This window comes from Dromiciops gliroides, chromosome 1 (genome assembly GCF_019393635.1).
Source record: "Dromiciops gliroides isolate mDroGli1 chromosome 1, mDroGli1.pri, whole genome shotgun sequence".
Lineage (NCBI taxonomy): Eukaryota > Metazoa > Chordata > Mammalia > Microbiotheria > Microbiotheriidae > Dromiciops > Dromiciops gliroides.
In genome coordinates this window covers 124,215,253-124,235,621 of record NC_057861.1, presented here as the reverse complement: position 1 = coordinate 124,235,621, position 20,369 = coordinate 124,215,253, and the positions used below count along the sequence as shown (strand labels likewise).

General features: G+C 38.9%; 2 protein-coding genes across 2 annotated transcripts in view; one reads left to right on the top strand and one right to left on the bottom strand.

Moving 5' to 3' along the window:
- CSMD3 (CUB and Sushi multiple domains 3) overlaps window positions 1–20,369 on the bottom strand; it is a 1,584,452-nt gene that overhangs the window by 740,759 nt on the left and 823,324 nt on the right. Inside the window, 1 exon segment of the mRNA XM_043974157.1 lies at window positions 17,135–17,256. Coding sequence (XP_043830092.1) covers window positions 17,135–17,256 — 122 coding nt within the window.
- LOC122733597 (inositol-3-phosphate synthase 1-like) lies at window positions 2,206–4,143 on the top strand. The gene is given in 1 exon segment (XM_043974144.1): window positions 2,206–4,143. A coding segment is annotated over 1 exon segment (1,674 nt). The 5' UTR covers window positions 2,206–2,357; the 3' UTR covers window positions 4,032–4,143.

The following is a 20,369-nucleotide window of genomic DNA, read 5'->3' as shown; positions in this document are numbered from 1 at the left end:
TACCACTACCCTAATGAACTCTGAAAAGCACAGAATCTCACAGTTGGAAGGGCCCTAAGCAGGAATCTTAATATCCTTACAAAGTACCCTTGAAACTAAAGACTATTCTAATTTCAAACCAGTCTATATATTAGACATTTTTTTTTCTTAACCCCATTCCAACTTCCCCCAGCCCCCCCCCCCAAAAAAAATTCTTTTCTAAATCTTCAACCTACTACTTTTAGTTTTATCCTTTGGGGCCAATCAATATAAGTTTTTGTTTGGTTGGTTGGTTTTTGTTTTTTAGTGAGGCAATTGGGGTTAGGTGACTTGCCCAGGGTCACACAGCTAGTGAGTGTTAAGTGTCTGAGGCCAGATTTGAACTCACATACTCCTGACTCCAGGGGCAGTGCTCTATCCACTGTGCCATCTAGCTGTGTAATAGTCTTCACTTACTTGTAGAAAGCTATCATATCTTCCCTACATCTCCTTTTCTCCCAGCTATTCCTTCTCGTTTCCTTTAAACTGAACTTTATATTGTCCATTAGCATGGTTGCTTTCTGTGCACTCATTCACATCATTTTAAAAAATGTGGTACATGATGCTCCAGCTATGGTCTAACCAGGGAAGAGAACAGTAAGACTCTTACCTCCCTCATTCTAGCTATGATTCTTCTTTCATCTCAACCTAAGATCTAAGTATAGGGCATTTTATGTCTTATTATTGAGATATAGTGAACTTCTATGCACTCAACCTTCCCCCCTCAAAACTTTTTCATTTGAATAGTTGTTTAGCCAACACTTTTCAATAAGAGTGAGGCAGTAGACAAAATTATTTCAAAGCAAAGGCATTTACTGAGATGTCATAGTAAGAAAAATATCTATAAAACGACCCCCTCATAAACTTATGGCACAGTCTCCCCAGCAGGAAAGATTGGGTCCACTAACACTATAGTACCCTCATAGCCTTTTATTCTCATGGATTTCCTATGCTAATATCCCCTGGGAGTCCTGCCTCTGTTGGTCATGGCACTCATCTGCTCCCCTTGGCTTCTTCCTCTTGGCATCTCAGGTCTCAGCAGCCAGATCTAAATCTCCCTAGAAACCATCAGCTTATCTCTTCTGTCTTCCTAAAAGTTAGACTCTGAAACTTTCTAGTCCTGATTTTCTTCATTTGAGTTTTTTGTTTTGTTTTCTGGGTTCGATGTGTCCTCCTCAGTGAATAGTTACACAATCAGACACCATGTCAAATGGAGGTGGAGGGGAAAGAAAATACCTGCCTACAGTGCCTCCTGGTAGCACAGCATATGTCACATTCAAAAAAGCTATTTCTTTTCTTATATGAGCTCTGAATGTTCACTAATCTCTATGTCTGGCAGGTTTAGCTTTTTTAAAGGTTCTACCAAGTATATGGCTAATCTTTACTAGTCAGTGCCAAGCTACCCATCCAATTCAATCATGGAAACTTTTTACATGCTTTGTAAAGGAATTAAGGGTTTTAGATAGTTTGAATTTTGTTATCATAATAATGTTCATCCTTCATTTAGAAGAGGACCAATGACATCATGGGGTGATATCTTGATTTGTGTGTGAATTGGATTTAATTGAGACAGAGTTGCACAGAGTTGTCAGCCTCACTCTTCTAGAGTCATTGAAGTCCAGTGGCAAGACAAAAATCCTAATGATTGGCAATGGCCTGGGATGCAAGAGATTACCTTGGCATCCTGGTGGTTTTTGGAACAAATTGTTCTCATCTACCTTTTCTACTAGGAAAAGTCCACATGCTTGGGATAGACATCCCTCTAAGTCACCAATAGAACCAAAGTCTGTTGGTTACCCTCAACCTGGTTTAGCCTATCTGCCAAGACAGTTTACCAAGGTGAAGCTTGGCAGTAGCCATACTTATATATGTACTTGACTTTCTATGGATTAACTAACTGATCTGGGAGAGGTATTGTCCTGGAATGTACTCTGCTTCACTTTTGCATCTTAGAATCTCTTATTTCCTTTAAAACAATGCTTACGAATGACATTCACATGACACCCATATGCTTTCTTCCTCAATAAGGTAGGTATTTAAAAAGCACTTGCTGAATCAAAAAAATATATTAATACTTTATGGCACATATAGTCAATAGAAGTTTAGGATGAGAACAATCATCATAAAGAATGCAGTAGGGTTTTTTTCCCCCGGGCCCAGAGCCGGAGCCACCCCCGCGCACCCGCTCACCCGCCAGCCGGACCCCAGAGACCTGCGCGTCCCATGTCCCCAGCTCGGCCAGCTGTCTCCAGCCAGGCCACCGCTGCCATGCCAGCCTCCCGGCTCCAGTCCCCCTGATCTCCCAGGGAGTTTCTAGGACCTCAGAGACAAAAGTAGAGATGGAAGAGACCTTTGTGGTGGAGAGCCCAGATGTCACCTATGGGCCTGACTTCATCCAGGCCCACTACACATACCAGACAACCCGTGTCAGCCAGGATGGAGGCCGTATTAAGGTGCGCCCCATTTCCACCCATTTCACGTTTCGTACTGAGCGGAGAGTGCCCCGACTGGGGGTCATGCTAGTGGGCTGGAGTGGAAACAACGGCTCCACGGTAACCGCAGCTGTGTTGGCCAACCAGCTTAATCTCTCCTGGATGACCAAGACTGGTAAGAAGGAAGCCAACTATTATGGTTCCCTTCTTCAAGCTGCCACAGTGAGCCTGGGCAGTGATGACCGTGGCAGAGACGTCCACGTCCCCTTCCGTGCCCTACTGCCCATGGTCTCGCCCAATGACATCGTCTTCGATGGCTGGGACATCTCTTCCTTGAACCTGGCAGAGGCCATGAAGCGGGCACAGGTGCTGGATTGGGCACTGCAGGAACAGCTGCGGCCACATATGGAACAGCTGCGGCCCCGGCCCTCCGTCTACATCCCCAAGTTCATTGCGGCCAATCAGGAGAGTCGAGCAGACAACCTCATTCCCGGCTTTTGAGCCCAGCAGCTGGAGCAGATCCGCAGGGACATCCGTGAGTTCCGGGCCAGCAGTGGGGTGGACAAGGTCATCGTCTTGTGGACGGCCAACACCGAGTGCTTCTGTGATGTGGTTCCTGGGCTCAATGACACAGCTGAAAACCTGCTTCAGGCCATTGAGCGGAACCTGGAGGTGTCTCCTTCTACCCTGTTTGCAGTAGCCAGCATTCTGGAAGGCTGTGCCTACCTCAGTGGTGCTCCCCAGAACACCTTTGTGCCGGGCGCAATAGAGCTAGCCATGCAGAGACGGGTCTTTATTGGAGGAGATGATTTCAAGTCTGGCCAAACTAAGATCAAATCTGTGCTTGCAGACTTCCTCATTAGTGCTGGCTTGAAGACTGTGTCTATTGTTAGCTACAACCACCTGGGCAACAATGATGGCCGGAACTTGTCAGCTCCAAAGCAGTTCCACTCTAAGGAGGTCTCTAAGAGCAACGTTGTCGATGACATGGTGCAGAGCAACCCGCTGCTGTACGGGCCTGGGGAGGAGCCCGACCACTGTGTTGTGATCAAATACGTCCCTTATGTGGGGGACAGTAAGCGGGCTCTGGATGAGTACACATCAGAGATCATGCTTGGGGGAACCAACACCATCGTCCTACATAACACGTGTGAGGACTCTCTCCTGGCCAGCCCCATCATCCTGGACTTAGTGATCCTCACTGAACTCTGCCAGAGCATCACCTTCTGCACTGACAGCGACCCCCACTTCCAGAGCTTCCACTCGGTCCTGTCCATTCTTAGTTTCCTCTGCAAGGCCCCGATGGTGCCCCCGGGCACCCCCGTGGTCAATGCCCTCTTCCGGCAGAGAAGCTGCATCGAGAACATTCTGAGGGCATGTGTGGGTCTTGCACCCCAGAACCACATGTTGCTGGAGCACAAAATGGAACGTGTGAGCAGTGAGTTTCGACGTGAGGGTGCTGAAACCCCCACTTGCCCTGTGCCCAGGAAGAAGGGAGTGGCAGCTTCTTCCCCCGATGGTTATGTGGCTGGCACCAATGGGCATGCGCATGCTAGTATCCAGCATGCCCCTGCCACCTAGCAGCCTTGGCATCTCCACCAATGATTCCTGCCAGTCTCACCCCTTACCACGATGCCCCCCCCCAGGCTGTTAATCCAGCCTCTCCGATCACAATAAATCTGGCAGCAGAATGGCAAAAAAAAAAAAGAATGCAGTAGGGAAGGGAGAAACATTCCCTTTTCATACCCAACCAGCCTCAATGAAGAGTAATTGATTCCTTTTCAGAGAAGATATTGAGTCCATCTGTCTGTTGAAAGAATCTAAAATCTCCTCTCACAGCATTATATAAAAATGAAGCATAGTAGAGTGAGAGAGGGCTCACTTAAGTCCCTCCTTTGATACAAGTATTTACTGTGTGACTAATGGCAAGTCACTTAACTTTTCCAATATCCCAGGAAACTCTTTAATGCTATGTTCAACCAAAGTAGCTAATCTATGTCAGCATAGGGAGTTCAGTACCAGGAACCCTATACTAGGAGCCACCTGAATGGATAAAATTATAGATCCAGATCCAATCTTCTTTCTCTGTCTCTGTCTCTCTCTGTCGCTCTTTCCAGAATATGAGAATTAAACTATAATCAGTCAGCTTGGTTAGAGGAGCACTCTATGTGCTGATCACATCAATCTTGTATATAATAAAAGTACATGATATAAAATGAATTTTATAGATATTTAGTAATAAAATTATTAGAATCTTTTTTGTTCAAGTCAATATATGAGGAGCTAAAAAAATCCTCTAAGTGATATTTAAAGAAGAGTTCATCCTAATGTAGAAGGTACTAAAACAATGCAAACAATTAAAAATGAACTCATCCAAGATTAAATTACTTGACAGAATGGGCAGGCATAAATATATCATGATTGGTATCATTGGAGAGAATTTCCAAATTAATGGGGAAAAAAATAGAACCACTTAAGTACTTAGGTGCACATGTACATATATTCTGAATTATGTGCACAACATGGATTTATTCAACAAATAGTGTGCAAGACACTGGGAAGACACAGTAGCTGTAGATAAATAAGTGATCCCTTCCCTCGTAGAGCTTCTAGTCTAACAAGAATATGAAACATACATGAAAAACTATAGTATAAGGTAATAATATATAATTAGTACATAAGAAAGGTAAAAACAAAGTGCCATATTAGGTTGTTGGCCTTCAATAACAAAGTATCACCCCTATACTATAATGCAATATCAGATTAAACTTGAATGGGGGTGCTTGATATAATAATGATAACAATAATAGCTAAAATGTGCTTTAAGATTTGCATGGATCTTAACATATTTGGTAGTGTCAGCACTCTGAGATATGAGTTTTTTTTTTAATTCCCATTTTATAGAGGAAGAACATGTAATATAAATATATTTTTACAATATAAGTATATAATTATAAAAGTACTCTAAGAATACTAATTTGTAAAGCTTTATTATAAATTCAAACAAGATTATATTCCACTTCATTTTTGTTGATTTTAGACTACAATGCAACTACTAACCTAAAAATCTACCTCAAACTGACATATTTTTACTCCCCAACTTTCTTCATCACTTACCACCTATCTCAGAGGGTTGTGGTTACTTGAGAGAACTACTAGTTTTATGCATGATAAAAGGAACTGCAGGGTATTTTTTACAATATAACTACTAAAAGTTCCCACCAACCCCCATTCCAGACTCCCCACTGCAAAAGCTAACCTTGTATTTAGCCTTACCTGTATGTGATTCCATGTTTAACCCGTCTTCGCTAATGTGAGTCTAGTTAGTCAGTGTATCGTTGAAATGCAGTATAATTTGTCATTTAGAGCAATTTTATTCTTTTGAAATAAATTCCTTTAATTCCATAGTCTTCTATCATTCTTTACATTACATGGCTATAGTGGATTTTTGTGGCACTACATATTTTTAAGACCTCTGCTAGCCTCGAAAGATATACAATCTAAACTGAGGTGATCTCAAGTGCTGTCTTTATTCCTTCTGGATTTTTGTCTTTCTTTCAATTTAATAGTCTTTCAACACCAACCCCTATGGAATAGCAGCTTAGTGTGAAACTTTTTAAACACTAGAGACACCCTATATTGTTCTTACTAACTATCAATATTGCAGGGGGGTGGGGAAGCATTTAATTTTCAGTGTCAGCAGATGAAGAAATGCACAGTGCATTTCCCTGAACAATTCTTACCTCACTAATCTCCTACTAAGCAATTCTTGAGTTCTTTTTTTTTTTCTTTTTTCATTATCTATCAATTTCTAGGTTTGGATTTACAGGAGCAGCTCTTAAGGAAGTATTATTTATGATTGAAAATTAGGAGATTCTGTCACAAGGCTACTAGGATGCGTGATTTGGAGTTGGACGGGGACCTTAGAGGCTCTCTGGTCTACACCACCTCATTTATAAGCACGAACTGAAGCCCGGAGGGTTCACTTCAATAATTGTGGAAGATTATAAGAAGTACGAACCGAGCCATGATGGGGAAACTGAGGAGAGGGATGTATATGACTTGCCCAAAGTCTTACAAGGAGTACGTCGAAGAGTAATGATTCAGAGTCAGGTCCTTCCCCTAAATATATTTCATTGAGTTGTTCCTGTCCTAGTAGAATGAAAGCTTTAAGAAAGGACATCTTGCTGTTATTTCTGGATTCTTGTTTTTCTCTTCTTTCCACTTCGAATATACTTCTTAGGCCAATGTCAACTTGCGCTTACGTTATTTTCTTGAAGTTATCACCGGAGGTTTTATTTGCAACCATCTTTTGGTCAAGGGCAGGCCAGGTTTTCGTTGCCTTCCCTCAACCCATAATCCCTTTCTGAGTCTCTGCCTCTTCCCTCCATTGCGTCGACACAAGAACAACGGACCTTAGCAGTCCCATAAGGTATCTACCAGCAGTATTACAAGACTCCACCAGGCCTTCCATGTCCTTGCCAGGATTGACCAAGAATTAAGGAGTGAGGGTGCATCCCACTGCTAGCGAATATTGTGTTCAAGAGAGCAGACCAACACTTACTCCTTCACTTTGCTTCAGCTGACTGACACATTATTGCCTCCTTATCTCTGTCTCTCTTCTGCCTCACTAGGCTGGGGGTTGCAGAACTGACTTCTAATTTATTTTCAACCCTGTAGAGAGACATTGGGAAACTTACACAGTGATCTAAGACAGCAACAGCTACCTTGCCCTTCTTCCTTTGGTCTAAAAGTGCTTAATCTCCATCTTTACAATTTGAAAGGAAATGAAATCCTAAATGTAAATGTTACCTTTCAACCACTTGTCAACAAATATGGGCACAGAGGGGAGGCTGGGCAGTTGGACACAACCTGGGGCAAGAATTACCATTGACCCTTTCCTTAAAGGCATGCCCAGAGCAGTTTCTATGAGAATCTATGCTTGTAAAGCATCACTTTCTACAGCCAGTTCTTTGGATTTAGCACAAAAACATCCAGGGCTTTGACGCAATTGTTTAATACAATCCAATTGTTCAATTTAAATGGAAGTTTTCTGGAATGTGAGGTTAACAGTGAAAAGAGAAAGAAACATTTTCAGCTTGAGCTCACTTTGCCACCAATTGCTTCGTAAGTGGATAATTGTTCTTTTCTAATTGGGGAGGAGAAGGTACTAATCTCAGTTATCAAAGTCTGCAATGTAGTATTACTTAAGTATTTATAAGACCAAGTCTTTCCCTAAATCCACCTGGTTTTAGTGATAATTTCCAGGGAAAAGAGTTTGGGTTGGGGAAGTAGATGAAAATTACATACATACATACACACATCACACATTTTCTTTCTAATGGGTTTTGGTTTTTGTTAACCTTTCTCTAAAAAGAACACTGAGAAGTATAATTGAATTTATCATTCATTTTCAGAGTCTCTGAACAATTGATCAAATAAATCACTCAGTAATTGATTTTGTTAAAGGTATAACAATCTGAATGTCCTGTTGGCTGAAGTAATCATATGCCAGCATTTTAGTAGTTAAGATGACCAAATTGGATTTATCATTAGTATTTAAATTATTTACTCTTTAATGATGATTATACACCAAACCATAGCCATGTGTAAATAGACCTCTATATTAAGATTCATAAAAATGAACCAGGAAGTTCTGTCTGGTTCTATTTTTTTAACTAAACATATAAAATGGAGAATTAAGTATCACTGGTTTCAAGCTGGTTACACATGACAATGGGCATCAAATAATAAATAATAAGCATAATTTTATAACATATTAGACATTATCATGAGTTTTCATGATGGCCAGCCAGTGTGGTTTTTGTTCTGGCAAGTCAAGTATTAATAATAGAAGGACAATCCACCTTCCACTAATCCATTACATTGGATTGATTTTACTACCTGGGACATACTAGACACTTAATAAAATCTTTATTGGCTAACTGATTGACTGACTTAGTAGAGATTGCGTTATTTAAGAGCTAGTTCCCTAGGGTAGCAAATTTCCTAGAAAATCCTAAAAAAATAAATTGGAATACTATTTAATACTTTAATATTAGTAGATAGAACATTTAATGGTAGCCAGCAAAATAAAAGCAATTTTATATATGTGCCACATATATATGTGTGTGTTGTGTGCTTATGTGTGTGTATGTATGTGTGTATATGTATATGTATGTATATGTGTGTATAAATATTTTATGGCCACAATATACTTCTACCACTTTAACCTGTTGTTGGGTGTTATTGTTCTGATCTAGGTATTCCACTGGGATAGGGAACTCTTGCTATAGAAAACTCCTTCCACTATTTCAGATAAACATCTCAGCTTTGGCCTTGTACTCAGAGAGTTAGCTGGGATGCTGAGATGATAAGAAAGTTACTCCTAGAACTAGTATTTGTGAGCAGCAAGACTTGAATTCAGGTCTTCCAGGCTCTAAGGCCATTCTCCTATTGCTACACTGTACTAAAGCTCATTAACTTATGTTATGGAAAAAACAACACTGATGTAGAATGGAATTTTGGTAACAGCAATGTATTTTCACTGTGGAGAAGCTGCAATTGAGTCACTTCCCCCTCAGAAAATGGAATAGGAGAGTAATTACTATCAACAATTTATACTGTTCTCAGATTGTAAAACTGAACCATTACTTCTAGTGTGTGATCAGAAACAATGACCAGAGTTAATCAGCCTAAGGTTTCAGAAGACTACAATATATTAGAGGATTTACAAGTAATCCAACAATAAATTCAGACATAAAAAAACATAGAGATTCATGATGGCTTCTTGTACCCGTCAGTAAAAAGTGTTCAATTATGTCTAAAATCTACACAGCATGAGCAAAGGAATATAATTTAAACTCTGGAGTCTAATGAATAAAGTAGCATGGAGAACATATTGTTTGGTGTGCTTGAGGATTTTTTATGGTAATTTAGGAGGTAATGCTCTGTTACCCAAGGGGCCCAAGCTGAAGTTGATGGTAAATAGGAATTCCCTTGCCCCTAGCATGCCACAGGATGATTCAAACTCTCTGTAGCTACTGGATGTTCTGATCTTGAGCTAGCAACAAGTGAGATTATCCTCTCCCTTACTTGCACCAAGCAACAGCAGATCCCTCCTCACCAATCTTCTAGCCAACACTCCTTTCCTTTTCTATCGACTTGGCCACCCTTGCCTGAGGGAATTCCTATTCCATTATAGCAATTTGGTATACTCTCTCCTTCCTAATAGAGTAGACACTAAAATATTTCTTAGTTATTTCAGGACCTTTCTGTTTATCCTGAAACTAAAGCCTCCCATATGTATTATCTTCCCCAACTAGAGTATGAGAGGAAGGAAGGAAGGGTAGGAAGAATAGGAGGAATAAAGGAAGGATAGAGGAATGAGGGGTGGGAAGAAGGAAAAAAGGAAAGGAAGGATGGAAGGAATGAAAGAAGGGTAGGAAGAAGAAGGGAGGGAGGGAGGAAGGCAAATGTTCATTAAGTTCCTACTATGTGCCAGGCACATTCAAAGCCTGTTACATATATTATTCAATTTGATTCTCACAAAAACCCAGTTAAGTAGGTACTATCAATATGACTATTTTATAGATGGGGGCAGCTAGGTGGCACAGTGGATGGAGTACTGAGCCTGGGGTAAAAAACACTCATCTTCCTGAGTTCAAATCTGGCCTCAAATATTAGCTGATTGATATGACTAAACAACAAGAACAACAACAAAAATTTTACAGGTAGAGGAAACTGAGGTAGAAGGGAAATGATTTGCTGAGTCACATATATAGTGTCTAAGTTCAGATTTGAATTCAGGTCTTCCTGACTCCAAGCCCAGCATTCTGTCGACCTTACTGCCTACCTGCTTCCTATAGAACAGAGCCTGATTTCTTTACTATTTTTATCTCCTGTGCTTTGAACATAAAAAGTGCTTAATAAATCCCTTTTCATTTATTCAAGAAAAACTTGGCTGATTATAGCTGCATTAAGATTATGGACAATTGGGGCGGCTAGGTGGCGCAGTGGATAGAGCACCGGCCCTGGAGTCAGGAGTACCTGAGTTCAAATCCGGCCTCAGACACTTAACACTTACTAGCTGTGTGACCCTGGGCAAGTCACTTAACCCCAATTGCCTCACTAAAAAAAAAAAAAAAAAAAAAAAAAAAAAGAAGAAGAAGATTATGGACAATTAAAGATGGACTTGGGGAATACAGCATTTTGTCTGATTAAAGTTTTTACTCCTCAATTATTAACTGTTGCTAAGATTACAAAACAATAGAAAACTCCAAGAGGTAGGTATTAATGTATCCTCATTCTTGCATGCTTATTTATCTCTGCTTAGGTATTTTATTATGAAGAAGAAATGTGGTATAATCAAAAGAGTTTTGAAGTTGTAGCCATCAGAGCTAGATTGACATCTTTGCTCTATTTGCTACCTGGCAACCTTGAGCAAGTCACTTAAGTTTTCTAAACCTCATTCTAATTATCTCTAAAATGAGTGTGTTGGACCATGTGAATGAACCGAACATTTATTAAGCACTTACAATGTGCAAAGAAAAGTGCTAAATGATGGGGATGCAATTTAAAAAGATATCTGCCCTCAAGGGACTTACATTCTTTTCATCATATATGTTCTCACATATGAAAGGTTTCAGCTGTACCCCAGATGCAAAGGATAGCCAGTCAGTCAACAAACATTTATTAAGCACTTAGAAGATACCAAGATGAAGGTACTAGACTTGGGGCCATGGTAGAGAAAGACTAAGAGAGAGTCAGGAGTGGCAGTCTGTAGAGGAATGAAGATATAAGTAGATTGTGGGAGAAACAATCCAAACAGAGGGGGTGGGGGTGGGGGTTAGGTGGAGGGGAAGAATGTACTTCCAATATGTGAATTATAGGACTAGTGTGAGCTTCATAGCATTCAGGCCTTCAGGGTGCAAAAAACCTCTTCTTAAATGCAATTTCCACAGATATTATCTTATCAGTTTCTGACATCAACAATTTGACACTGGGCTAGAAGCATTGATATTACCGAGGCCCTTGGGATCAGGTTTCTGAGCTGTGTCCATCAGAGTATGAGGGGAGATGATGATCAAGGTGTTGATGATGGTGGTAGTTTGACTTCCCTGGCAAATCCTGCCTCCTTTCTCTCCCTCAGGCTTCCCTGCTACTTCAGCTAGGCTGGCTTGCCTTCTCTAAGAGTAGCAGTTGGTTGACATTTGTTGGGGATGACTGACCCGTTGTCTATAGAATTTACCTCCTTTAACAATGGTTGTTATGATGTGTGGAAAATGGGGTAGGGGGTTTGGGGTCCTTAGGAATTCCTCTTTAAAGAAGTACACCCTCTTGCACACAAAATCAATAGAATAAGATAGTAGTTTATTTAGGGGCTGGGGAAGGGAAACCAAGAGAGAAATCCTTGGACTTCTTCTCATTGGGAGAAAGGCATGGCACAGAGCGTGGCTCTGAGATACCAATCTCCTTAAGCAGGAGATAGGCAGATACTTTTATAGAGGATGGATGGGGGTCCAATGAGGTGATCATCTTACTGTGGAAAGTTCCCTTATTGAGGGAGGAACATCCCCCACTGGTGGTGGCTGGGGGGAGTTGGGTGAGGGGTGGCTGTGGATCTCTCAATCTCTCTCCTCCTCCAGACACAAAGGCAGCAGCCACACTAATTTTATCTCCCCAGGGGTGGGAGGAGACTGAATGAAGGGTTGGGGTCCTGGAGCTAGCTCGTCCTGATCAGGTTCCACCCATTTCTTTAGGTATATCTGTCCTTTGGTTTAGTTTCTCAAGGAGAAGTTTCTTTGATGTATGCCAGAGAAACTTCTGGGGTGCTCTGGCCCATAACAGTTATTTTAATAATTTAACAGTCAATTTCTTCATACATAACTTGAGGGTAATAATATTGATACTGATTACTACTTGTTGGGATGAGGTAAGGCAAAAACTTAAATCAAACAAATGTCATCCTTTCCTTCCAATCACATAACTAATATTGAAGAGGAATCTGAGAAATGTGATGACTTTAGGTAGTCATTTTGTAAGAAAATTTAATGTCATACATGTGTATATGTTTAAATTAAAATCAGCCAGTGATTTAAAAAAAGAAAATAAATGTGCACTTGAAATTTATGTAGTGAATTTTTATGAAATATTTTATTTTGAATATTTTTATATTTAATATTTAAATATTCTTAAATACTTAATGTGAGAAATGGGTAATTGTCTCCTCTCCATGTGGATATAACAGTCAGTCATACTCCCCTGACCTGTTTGTAGGACAAAGGTCTCAGATCCCCTCCTCCCCCTCAGGTTAGCAAGGTCACATGGTTCAAGGAGCCCTGGTCTCAATAAAGTCCACTCCAGAGTTGTGTCCATATAAGGAAGTATAAGGTCCACTCCTGAGTCATGCCCATACAAGAAAGAGGGGTCGGAATACTGTGTTCCGATTAGCTAGTTTTTGCGCGTAGATTGTAACACCGACCAGTGATGAAAAAGGGGAAGGTCCATTTGCGTTAGGGACTAGGGTATAAAACAGGGCCTGTGAGCTCCTTTTGGGGCACCCACTAGCTGCACACTAGGGTGCCTCCTTCTCATAAGAAGAAAATAAAGCCTTTGTCACCTCGCTGCTGAGTTCCTGAGAATTATTGAGAAGAGGATGGATTTTTCCCTCACACTTAAATATTTTATTTTAAATATTATTTTAAGTATTAGTATGTAACGACTGTAACCAGATAAAGTGACCACAACTGACCACCAGAAATAACCAAATTCCTTTAATTCAACAACTTTTATTTAGCATTTATTAAGCATCTATTATGTCCCAAGCTCTGTGCTATGTGCTAAGTCTATAGAGACAACAAAAAATTAAACACTTCTTGCCCCTGAGGAGTTATATAATCTTTCATGTGTTGGTGAATGTCATAGGGGAAATAGGTGGTGGGGGTCCTTAGGTATTCCCCTTTAAAGAATCACACCCTCTCACACACAAATCCAATTAGAATAAAAGTCTTTTCTTTAGGTGCTAGAGAAAGGGACCAAGAGAGAAGTCAAAGACTTCTCAAATGGCTTAGAGATCACATGATTCTCTGAGGCACATTTCTTCTCAAACAGAAGAAAGGCAAAAACTGTTATAGACCATAGATGGGGTGACCACCACCTGACAATGGAAAGTTCCCTTTGGGGGTGGGGAAAGCTTCCTGAGAGTCAGGGGGATTTTCTTTTGGAATGATAGTCCTGACCTCTGGAGTTATCTCTGTCTTCTAGCTCAAGTAGTAAGCCATGCCTAACTGACTTTCTTGCTATAGAATTTAATCTTCCCCTACTTCTCAGGTGTTTTCATCCTGATATCTATTTAGCCAGTTTCCCAATCCCCCCTGTCAGTGACAATTCTAGATACTTGACATATCACCAAAAGATTTATTATATGATCATAGATTTAGAGCTCAAAGATACCTTAGAGGAAATCAACTTCAACCTGCTCATTTTAGTGATGAATAAACTAAAGCGCAGAAATGTTTAGTCACATAGCTAGAAAAATTTCTAAGGAAGTTTTTCAACCTAAAGAATCCTGATTCTAAGTTTAGTGCTCAATGCCCTACACTGTATTGCCTTTCAACAACACATTATACTATTCAACAACACACACAATTTACCGAGAACTGATTGACTTCTTTTACTTTCCTTTCCTCACACCAATGAATCTCCTAGGGCTGACTGTACTTTGTCAAATTCCAGCCTCTGATTATTTTGTATACGTCCTAAAGATAATCTCCTTACTCTCAGTTTATTATGTAAAGGAATTTAACAGGTGAAACAAAAGGTAATCAACCCCAAAGGCAGCCTTTTCAAGTGCTCTGTTTGGGGGTTTTTATTCTTTTGTTTATACCCAATATAAGCTCCAGACTCACCCTTTGGGTACTCCCAGCTTGTGATGGCAGTATCACAAGTTATAACTCCTCTGCTCCATTAAATCTTAAATTTGTCATGTTGATTGTTTTTTTTTCAAGTTGATACATACAAATGAATGTTGTATTAGTAGTGTTATTAATATTTTGTATACTTTTAAAATATCTTTCTCAAAGCACTTTGAAGTATGCTATTGCCTTAAACACTGATGGCATAGGATAGATTTGATTATCCCCAATTTTAAAAATGCTGAAACTGAAGACCATAAGAGTTAAATGACTTGTCTAAGGTCATGGAGCTAGTTAAGATAATCAAGTCTTTGACCTGGGTCTCCCAATTTCTTGAGGAAGACCTTTTGACTCATGAATTGTTCTTTTTTTAAATTTTTTATTTTATTTTAGCCGGGCAATGAAGGTTAAGTGACTTGCCCAAGGTCACACAGCTAGTAAGTGTCAAGTATCTGAGGCAGATTTGAACTCAGGTCCTCCTGAATCCAGGGCTGGTGCTTTATCCTCTTCGCCACCTAGCTGCCCCTTGACTCATGAATTGTGATTAGCTAGCTCATATTCAAGGATACCCAGGTTATCTGATAGTCACTGGCAGGACTGCTCCTAGAGAGAGCTATCCCAAAGTCTCAAATGATAAGTTCTTTCCCCCTCACCCAATCCCCCCCCCCTCACCTGTTTATACTCCCTTAGAGCTCCAGGTCTACTCTTGTTGAGGAGGCTAAAAGGGTTAACAGATAACCCAAGACTTGATTTATAGTAGCTAGAAAGGGGGCAGCTAGGTGGCGCAGTGGATAGAGCACCAGCCCTGGAGTCAGGAGTACCTGAGTTCAAATCCGGCCTCAGACACTTAACACTTACTGGCTGTGTGACCCTGGGCGAGTCACTTAACCCCAATTGCCTCACTAAAAAAAAATATATATATATATATATAGTAGCTAGAAGGGTTAACAGAGAAACTAAGACCTGAGTAAACAAAGGATTACTATCCACCAATACTATTAACAGAAGTTTAGACAGTAACTCGGGACCATTAACCATTAATAGCCATTAATATTCCTGGATGACAAGACACCTAGAAATCAGATCTCAAAGTAAAGAGATAGCATAAACAGAGAGACCCTCTGGCTCTGACAAGTCTAAGCATGTCTTTATGAACATATGCAGAAAGACCAAAATGTGTCCTTAGGTTCACCTTATGATGTTTAAACCCCCTAGGGAAAAAGAAACCTGCCTTAGGGGTTGTTTTAGGACCCCAAGAATTCCAAATTAGGATAAACCCTCCCCTCTACCTCCTAAAAGAGGAGATTAAGATAATGAGATAACATACTTTTTCTTACTATAAATATAACCATCTTTCTTCCCCCTATTTGAGATACCTTTTCTTTTCTCCTATGGTATTCTCCCTGTAGCCTCACAGTATTCTAATAAAACTTAGGAAACTGACTCACTGAGTCCTATAATTCTTTTGGGACACCTCACAATCTCAATTTGATCAATTAAATCACAGCTACTTCACACTCCTAATTCCAGGGACATTTTCATTCCAGGAGAGCAAAAGTCAAAAAGAAAAGTTTGTTGAAAATGAATAGGGGTTTCTTTCCTGGGACAAAATCCTTTTCACAAAACTAATTACGGAGCTTGCCAACCAGGAGAATGGCTGATTTCCTCTGATAGTTTTTTACATTATTCTGAAAAAGCAAACTGTTTTCTTTATCATGCAGTTAAGAGCAAAATAGAATAGCCAAGGAGAATGGAAAGGAAAAGTTACACCCTTACACACCTTGCATCTTTAGGGAAATATAATGAGAAAGTATATTCAAATACAAATAGAAAGCAACCTCAATATAGAGCCAAAATATATTGATTCTCTAGCATTTTGCACTGGCTGTGTATCCTTTCATTATTAGTTGACTAGGCATAATGTAGGGTGTAAAAATTGGTGACAATATTTCTATCCGTCCAGTCACTCAGCAGTATATGCATATGTGTTGCTTCTCTCAATGGAATGTAAGCTTCTTGAGGTAGAAACTTTTACATTTGTGTCTGGCAGGGTCTAAACAAGCGGTTGATGTATAGTAGGTGACAAAAGCTTATTTATCAACTGACTGATTATTCCCACAAATTCTAGTAAATATTAAAATGTTATTGATGAAATTCGGGCATTTCAAATATAACAACTCTGTAAATTATGTTAAATAAATTTGCTGTAAAATCAAATTTGAAAAATTATTGTTCATGACAAAAATCTATATGTGGATACACGCATATAGAAATACATAAAGAAATATTTATTAAATTCAAAGAAAATAATCAGAAAAATGTTTTGTCCTCAATTATACTATATTTCACATTTTCCAAATTTATCACACAAAATTTAACTCTTACAATATAGCCATGCTGAAGGTAGAAACATGAATTCATGATATCTTATTTTCTATATGCATCATCATGGATAAAAGTATATATGTGTGTGTGTGTGTGTGTGTGTGTGTGTGCAAAGTACATTGGACCTATGATTTTCCAAGTACCTACTCTGAAATTTATAATCTTAAAGAGTTGCCTAGAGCACAGAAGTGTCAAATGACTAGCCCATTATCATATACCCAGTCATAAGTGACACTTGAAACCAGCTCTCTATCTGGTATAGCAAATCATGGTGCTATGTGTGTGTGCATGAGTGTATAGGAAGCTGATGTGAAAATCCTTATTTTGTATTTTGTATGACTATGTATACCTTTCCTTTTTAGAAAAAAAAAATTTTTCACTTACCTTATTTGTATTCACTGCTGTGATGACCCAAACACACTGTGCATTGCTATCATATTGGAATGGAAAATTTGGAGATGTGAAGGTACCACTCGGTCCTTGAAGATTAGAACCACACGTCTTCACTATAAAAAAATAAATAAATAAAAATGTATCTTCAATAATACTTATATTCAGTCCATGTATCAACATGTTAATACAATATATTTACAAAAATAATTTGTATACAAATTGCACAATCATAACCTCATTGAATGATATTATAATTTCCTTTGTAATATTCTAATGGTACAATATCAAAATTAAAATGTTGAGGTTTTTATTTCTGAGTTCATGAACTCAATCTTTTCTAAATAAATTGAAACCTGGTCATGAATAATACATGTGAGACATGATAAACTGTCTATTGATTTTAAATAGGTTAGTTTATTTTTTAAAAGGTACACTGGTCCAATAGTTTAACAAAATTCTACAAAATGAAAGAAAATAATTGGATTAATTAAAGAAGCTGATTGGTAAACACTGTTGTTGATTTATTTTATTGAACACCTTTAGGGAATATGACACTATATTTTTGGTATTACTTTAAAAGCCAACTTTTCTGTTGTTTGCACAAAAGTTAATTTTCTTGATATATTAATATTCTTTCTCAGAAACAAGTCCTAGAGATATTACACAGATAAAGCTCATTGAATGCCACTTAATGTACCATGAGGGAAAATAAATAAATTGTAAGGGGGCTAAAATTCTAGCTAGTCTGTCTAAAATATCTAATGAGTGGTCACCAATAAATTGTAAGCTTTAGCAAGAGTTAGACTTTTAAGCATTTATTAAGGAGAATAAGAATTTGGTAAAGAGAGAGAGAAAGGCTTAGATTCATCTATCAATTAAAGGGAGAGAGCATTCCCAGCTCCACTCTTAACCAGAGTCCTGACAAAAGAGAGCTTGAGAGTGCCAGCCTTGCCCCCTCTTCCTCCCACAAGCAAACGTCACTTCCTGATGTCAAAGAGCAGCATGTCTTGCCCTCCGATGCCTTATCCTCATGGCAGAGTGTCCTGCAGTAAGTCTTCAGCAGGTGGCATCATTCCAATCATTACAAAATGAATGAATGAACATCTATTGAAATTTTTTAAGAGATGATTTATGCAAAAGTAAAAATATTGAGAAAATTTATCTTTAATCCATAAGTCATTAAAAGCACTCTTAGGAACAAGATCAATAACTAGTACTATTATTGATTTTATATATATATATATATATATGTGTGTGTGTGTGTGTGTATACACACATACATACTGTATCTATGTATGTATGCCTATATACACTCCATATGTACACCCATAGCTATCTATCTTCATATCTGTCTATCTCTCTGTGTCTGTATATGGGTGTTGGGTTGATTGAGGCAACCAATTAATCATTACAACTCACTAAAAGTAATTATCTTAAGTAGGGGAGAAAATCTCTTTCATATCATTCAGTCAACATTGAGTTGAGGGAGGGAATGAAGAGTTTGTGCTATAAGAGGAGGCCTCATTTGTGATAAATATTGGGCTTTTATTATTTTCAGAAACCCACTATCCTTAGTGCTTTGTCAAGAGCCTTATTCCTTGTTAATATGAATGTATGGATCACCTGGATTTGATGGAGCTGCTTTATTATACAAATGGATTTTATGAGACCCTGGAAAATGCCCCTTTTGACTAAACTTCAACTAATAAGTCCCCATTCACTATCTTCTTTCCCCAAGAGAGTAAATCTTATTGTTCTCCTTAGCAAATATCTAGGCAACTTTTCTTTGTTAATATCTTTCCTGTTTCCACATAATCTAACTATAGCATCTGCTTTAAATTGAGCTGTTAAACTGATTTGTATTGTTTAATTGATTTACATTTGTAGTATTTGCTTTGGGTTGATTTGTATCATGCTGATGAAGTTATTCTACAACCTGTGAGCAAAGAAACTGTAAAAACCCTTAGAAAGGGGGAGTCTTTGAGCTCCCCTCTTTGGAAGGGTCTCCATCATGATCATGCTTATATTTCTTCTTGGGACAAAATAAATTAGTATAATTTTTTTTCCCTGTCTGTCTCTGATCTGGTTTATCCTGTAAGAGACATTATGTTATTTGATCTGTTTTTATTTTTTGTAGGAGATCTTATAAAAACCAATTTATCTGATCTATTTATTATATTTTTTGGAGACAGGCAGATTAAACTATACTTAATTTTAAACATCCTCTATCAACACTTTTTTGAATTTGCTGTTTTTTCACTTAACCTGGTTGTTTTAATGAGGAACACCATAGAAACCACATTTGGATTGACTTTGCATTAGCACAGGAAACCATTCAGGGAAATTTCAGGTTTTCTCTGGTATATGGACCAAGAGGAAATTTGCCTAGATTTCCAAGAGAATCACCTATGATTCAGTGATTCTGGAAGAAATTTTGATGACCCCTAGATAGAAAGTGATAAAGACAATTTACTGAGAACTGACTGATCCCCACCTACTCCCCATTCACAGACCAATGAATTGCCTGGGGCTAAGCAATCTTTGTCAATTCCAAACTCTTGATTGACTTTTGGATCTCCCCCAAACAAACTAACCCCTCCCAAAGATTCCCAAATTTACTTCCTGGACTTTAGGTTATTATGTAAAAAGATTAATTTGCATTAAGTAGTTTCTGTCTGTGAGAAACTTACTTTTCCCAAGGGCAGTCTCACAGCTCCTTCTGTTCAGTTACCCTATATAAACACAGTCCTCAGTCCCCATCTTGGAGCATTCCTAGAATTCTTGCTTTGAGATACTCTGAGCTATAACCCCTCTGCCCTAATTACAGACCTTATTTCTCATATATTGATTGTTTCATTAATTTTCAGGTTAACAAGAGATACCAAGAAATTTTGTACAATCCTTATTTGGATGATGTTATGCACTGAGGGAATTAAGGAAGTTTTCATCCAGGGCAGTTTGGTATCTAACATAAAAGGTAAAGACATAACTTTCAGTCAACCCCAGTCCCTTAATCTTGGTGGGGAAGAGTACCCAGACTAAGCCTTTCCCTTTTCTTTATTGTGTTTGGGTTAGGCATGAACTTTTTTTTTTTTTTTTTTTTTTTTTTTTTTAGTGAGGCAATTGGGGTTAAGTGACTTGCCCAGGGTCACACAACTAGTAAGTGTCAAGTGTCTGAGGCCAGATTTGAACTCAGGTGCTCCTGACTCCAGGGCCGGTGCCCTAT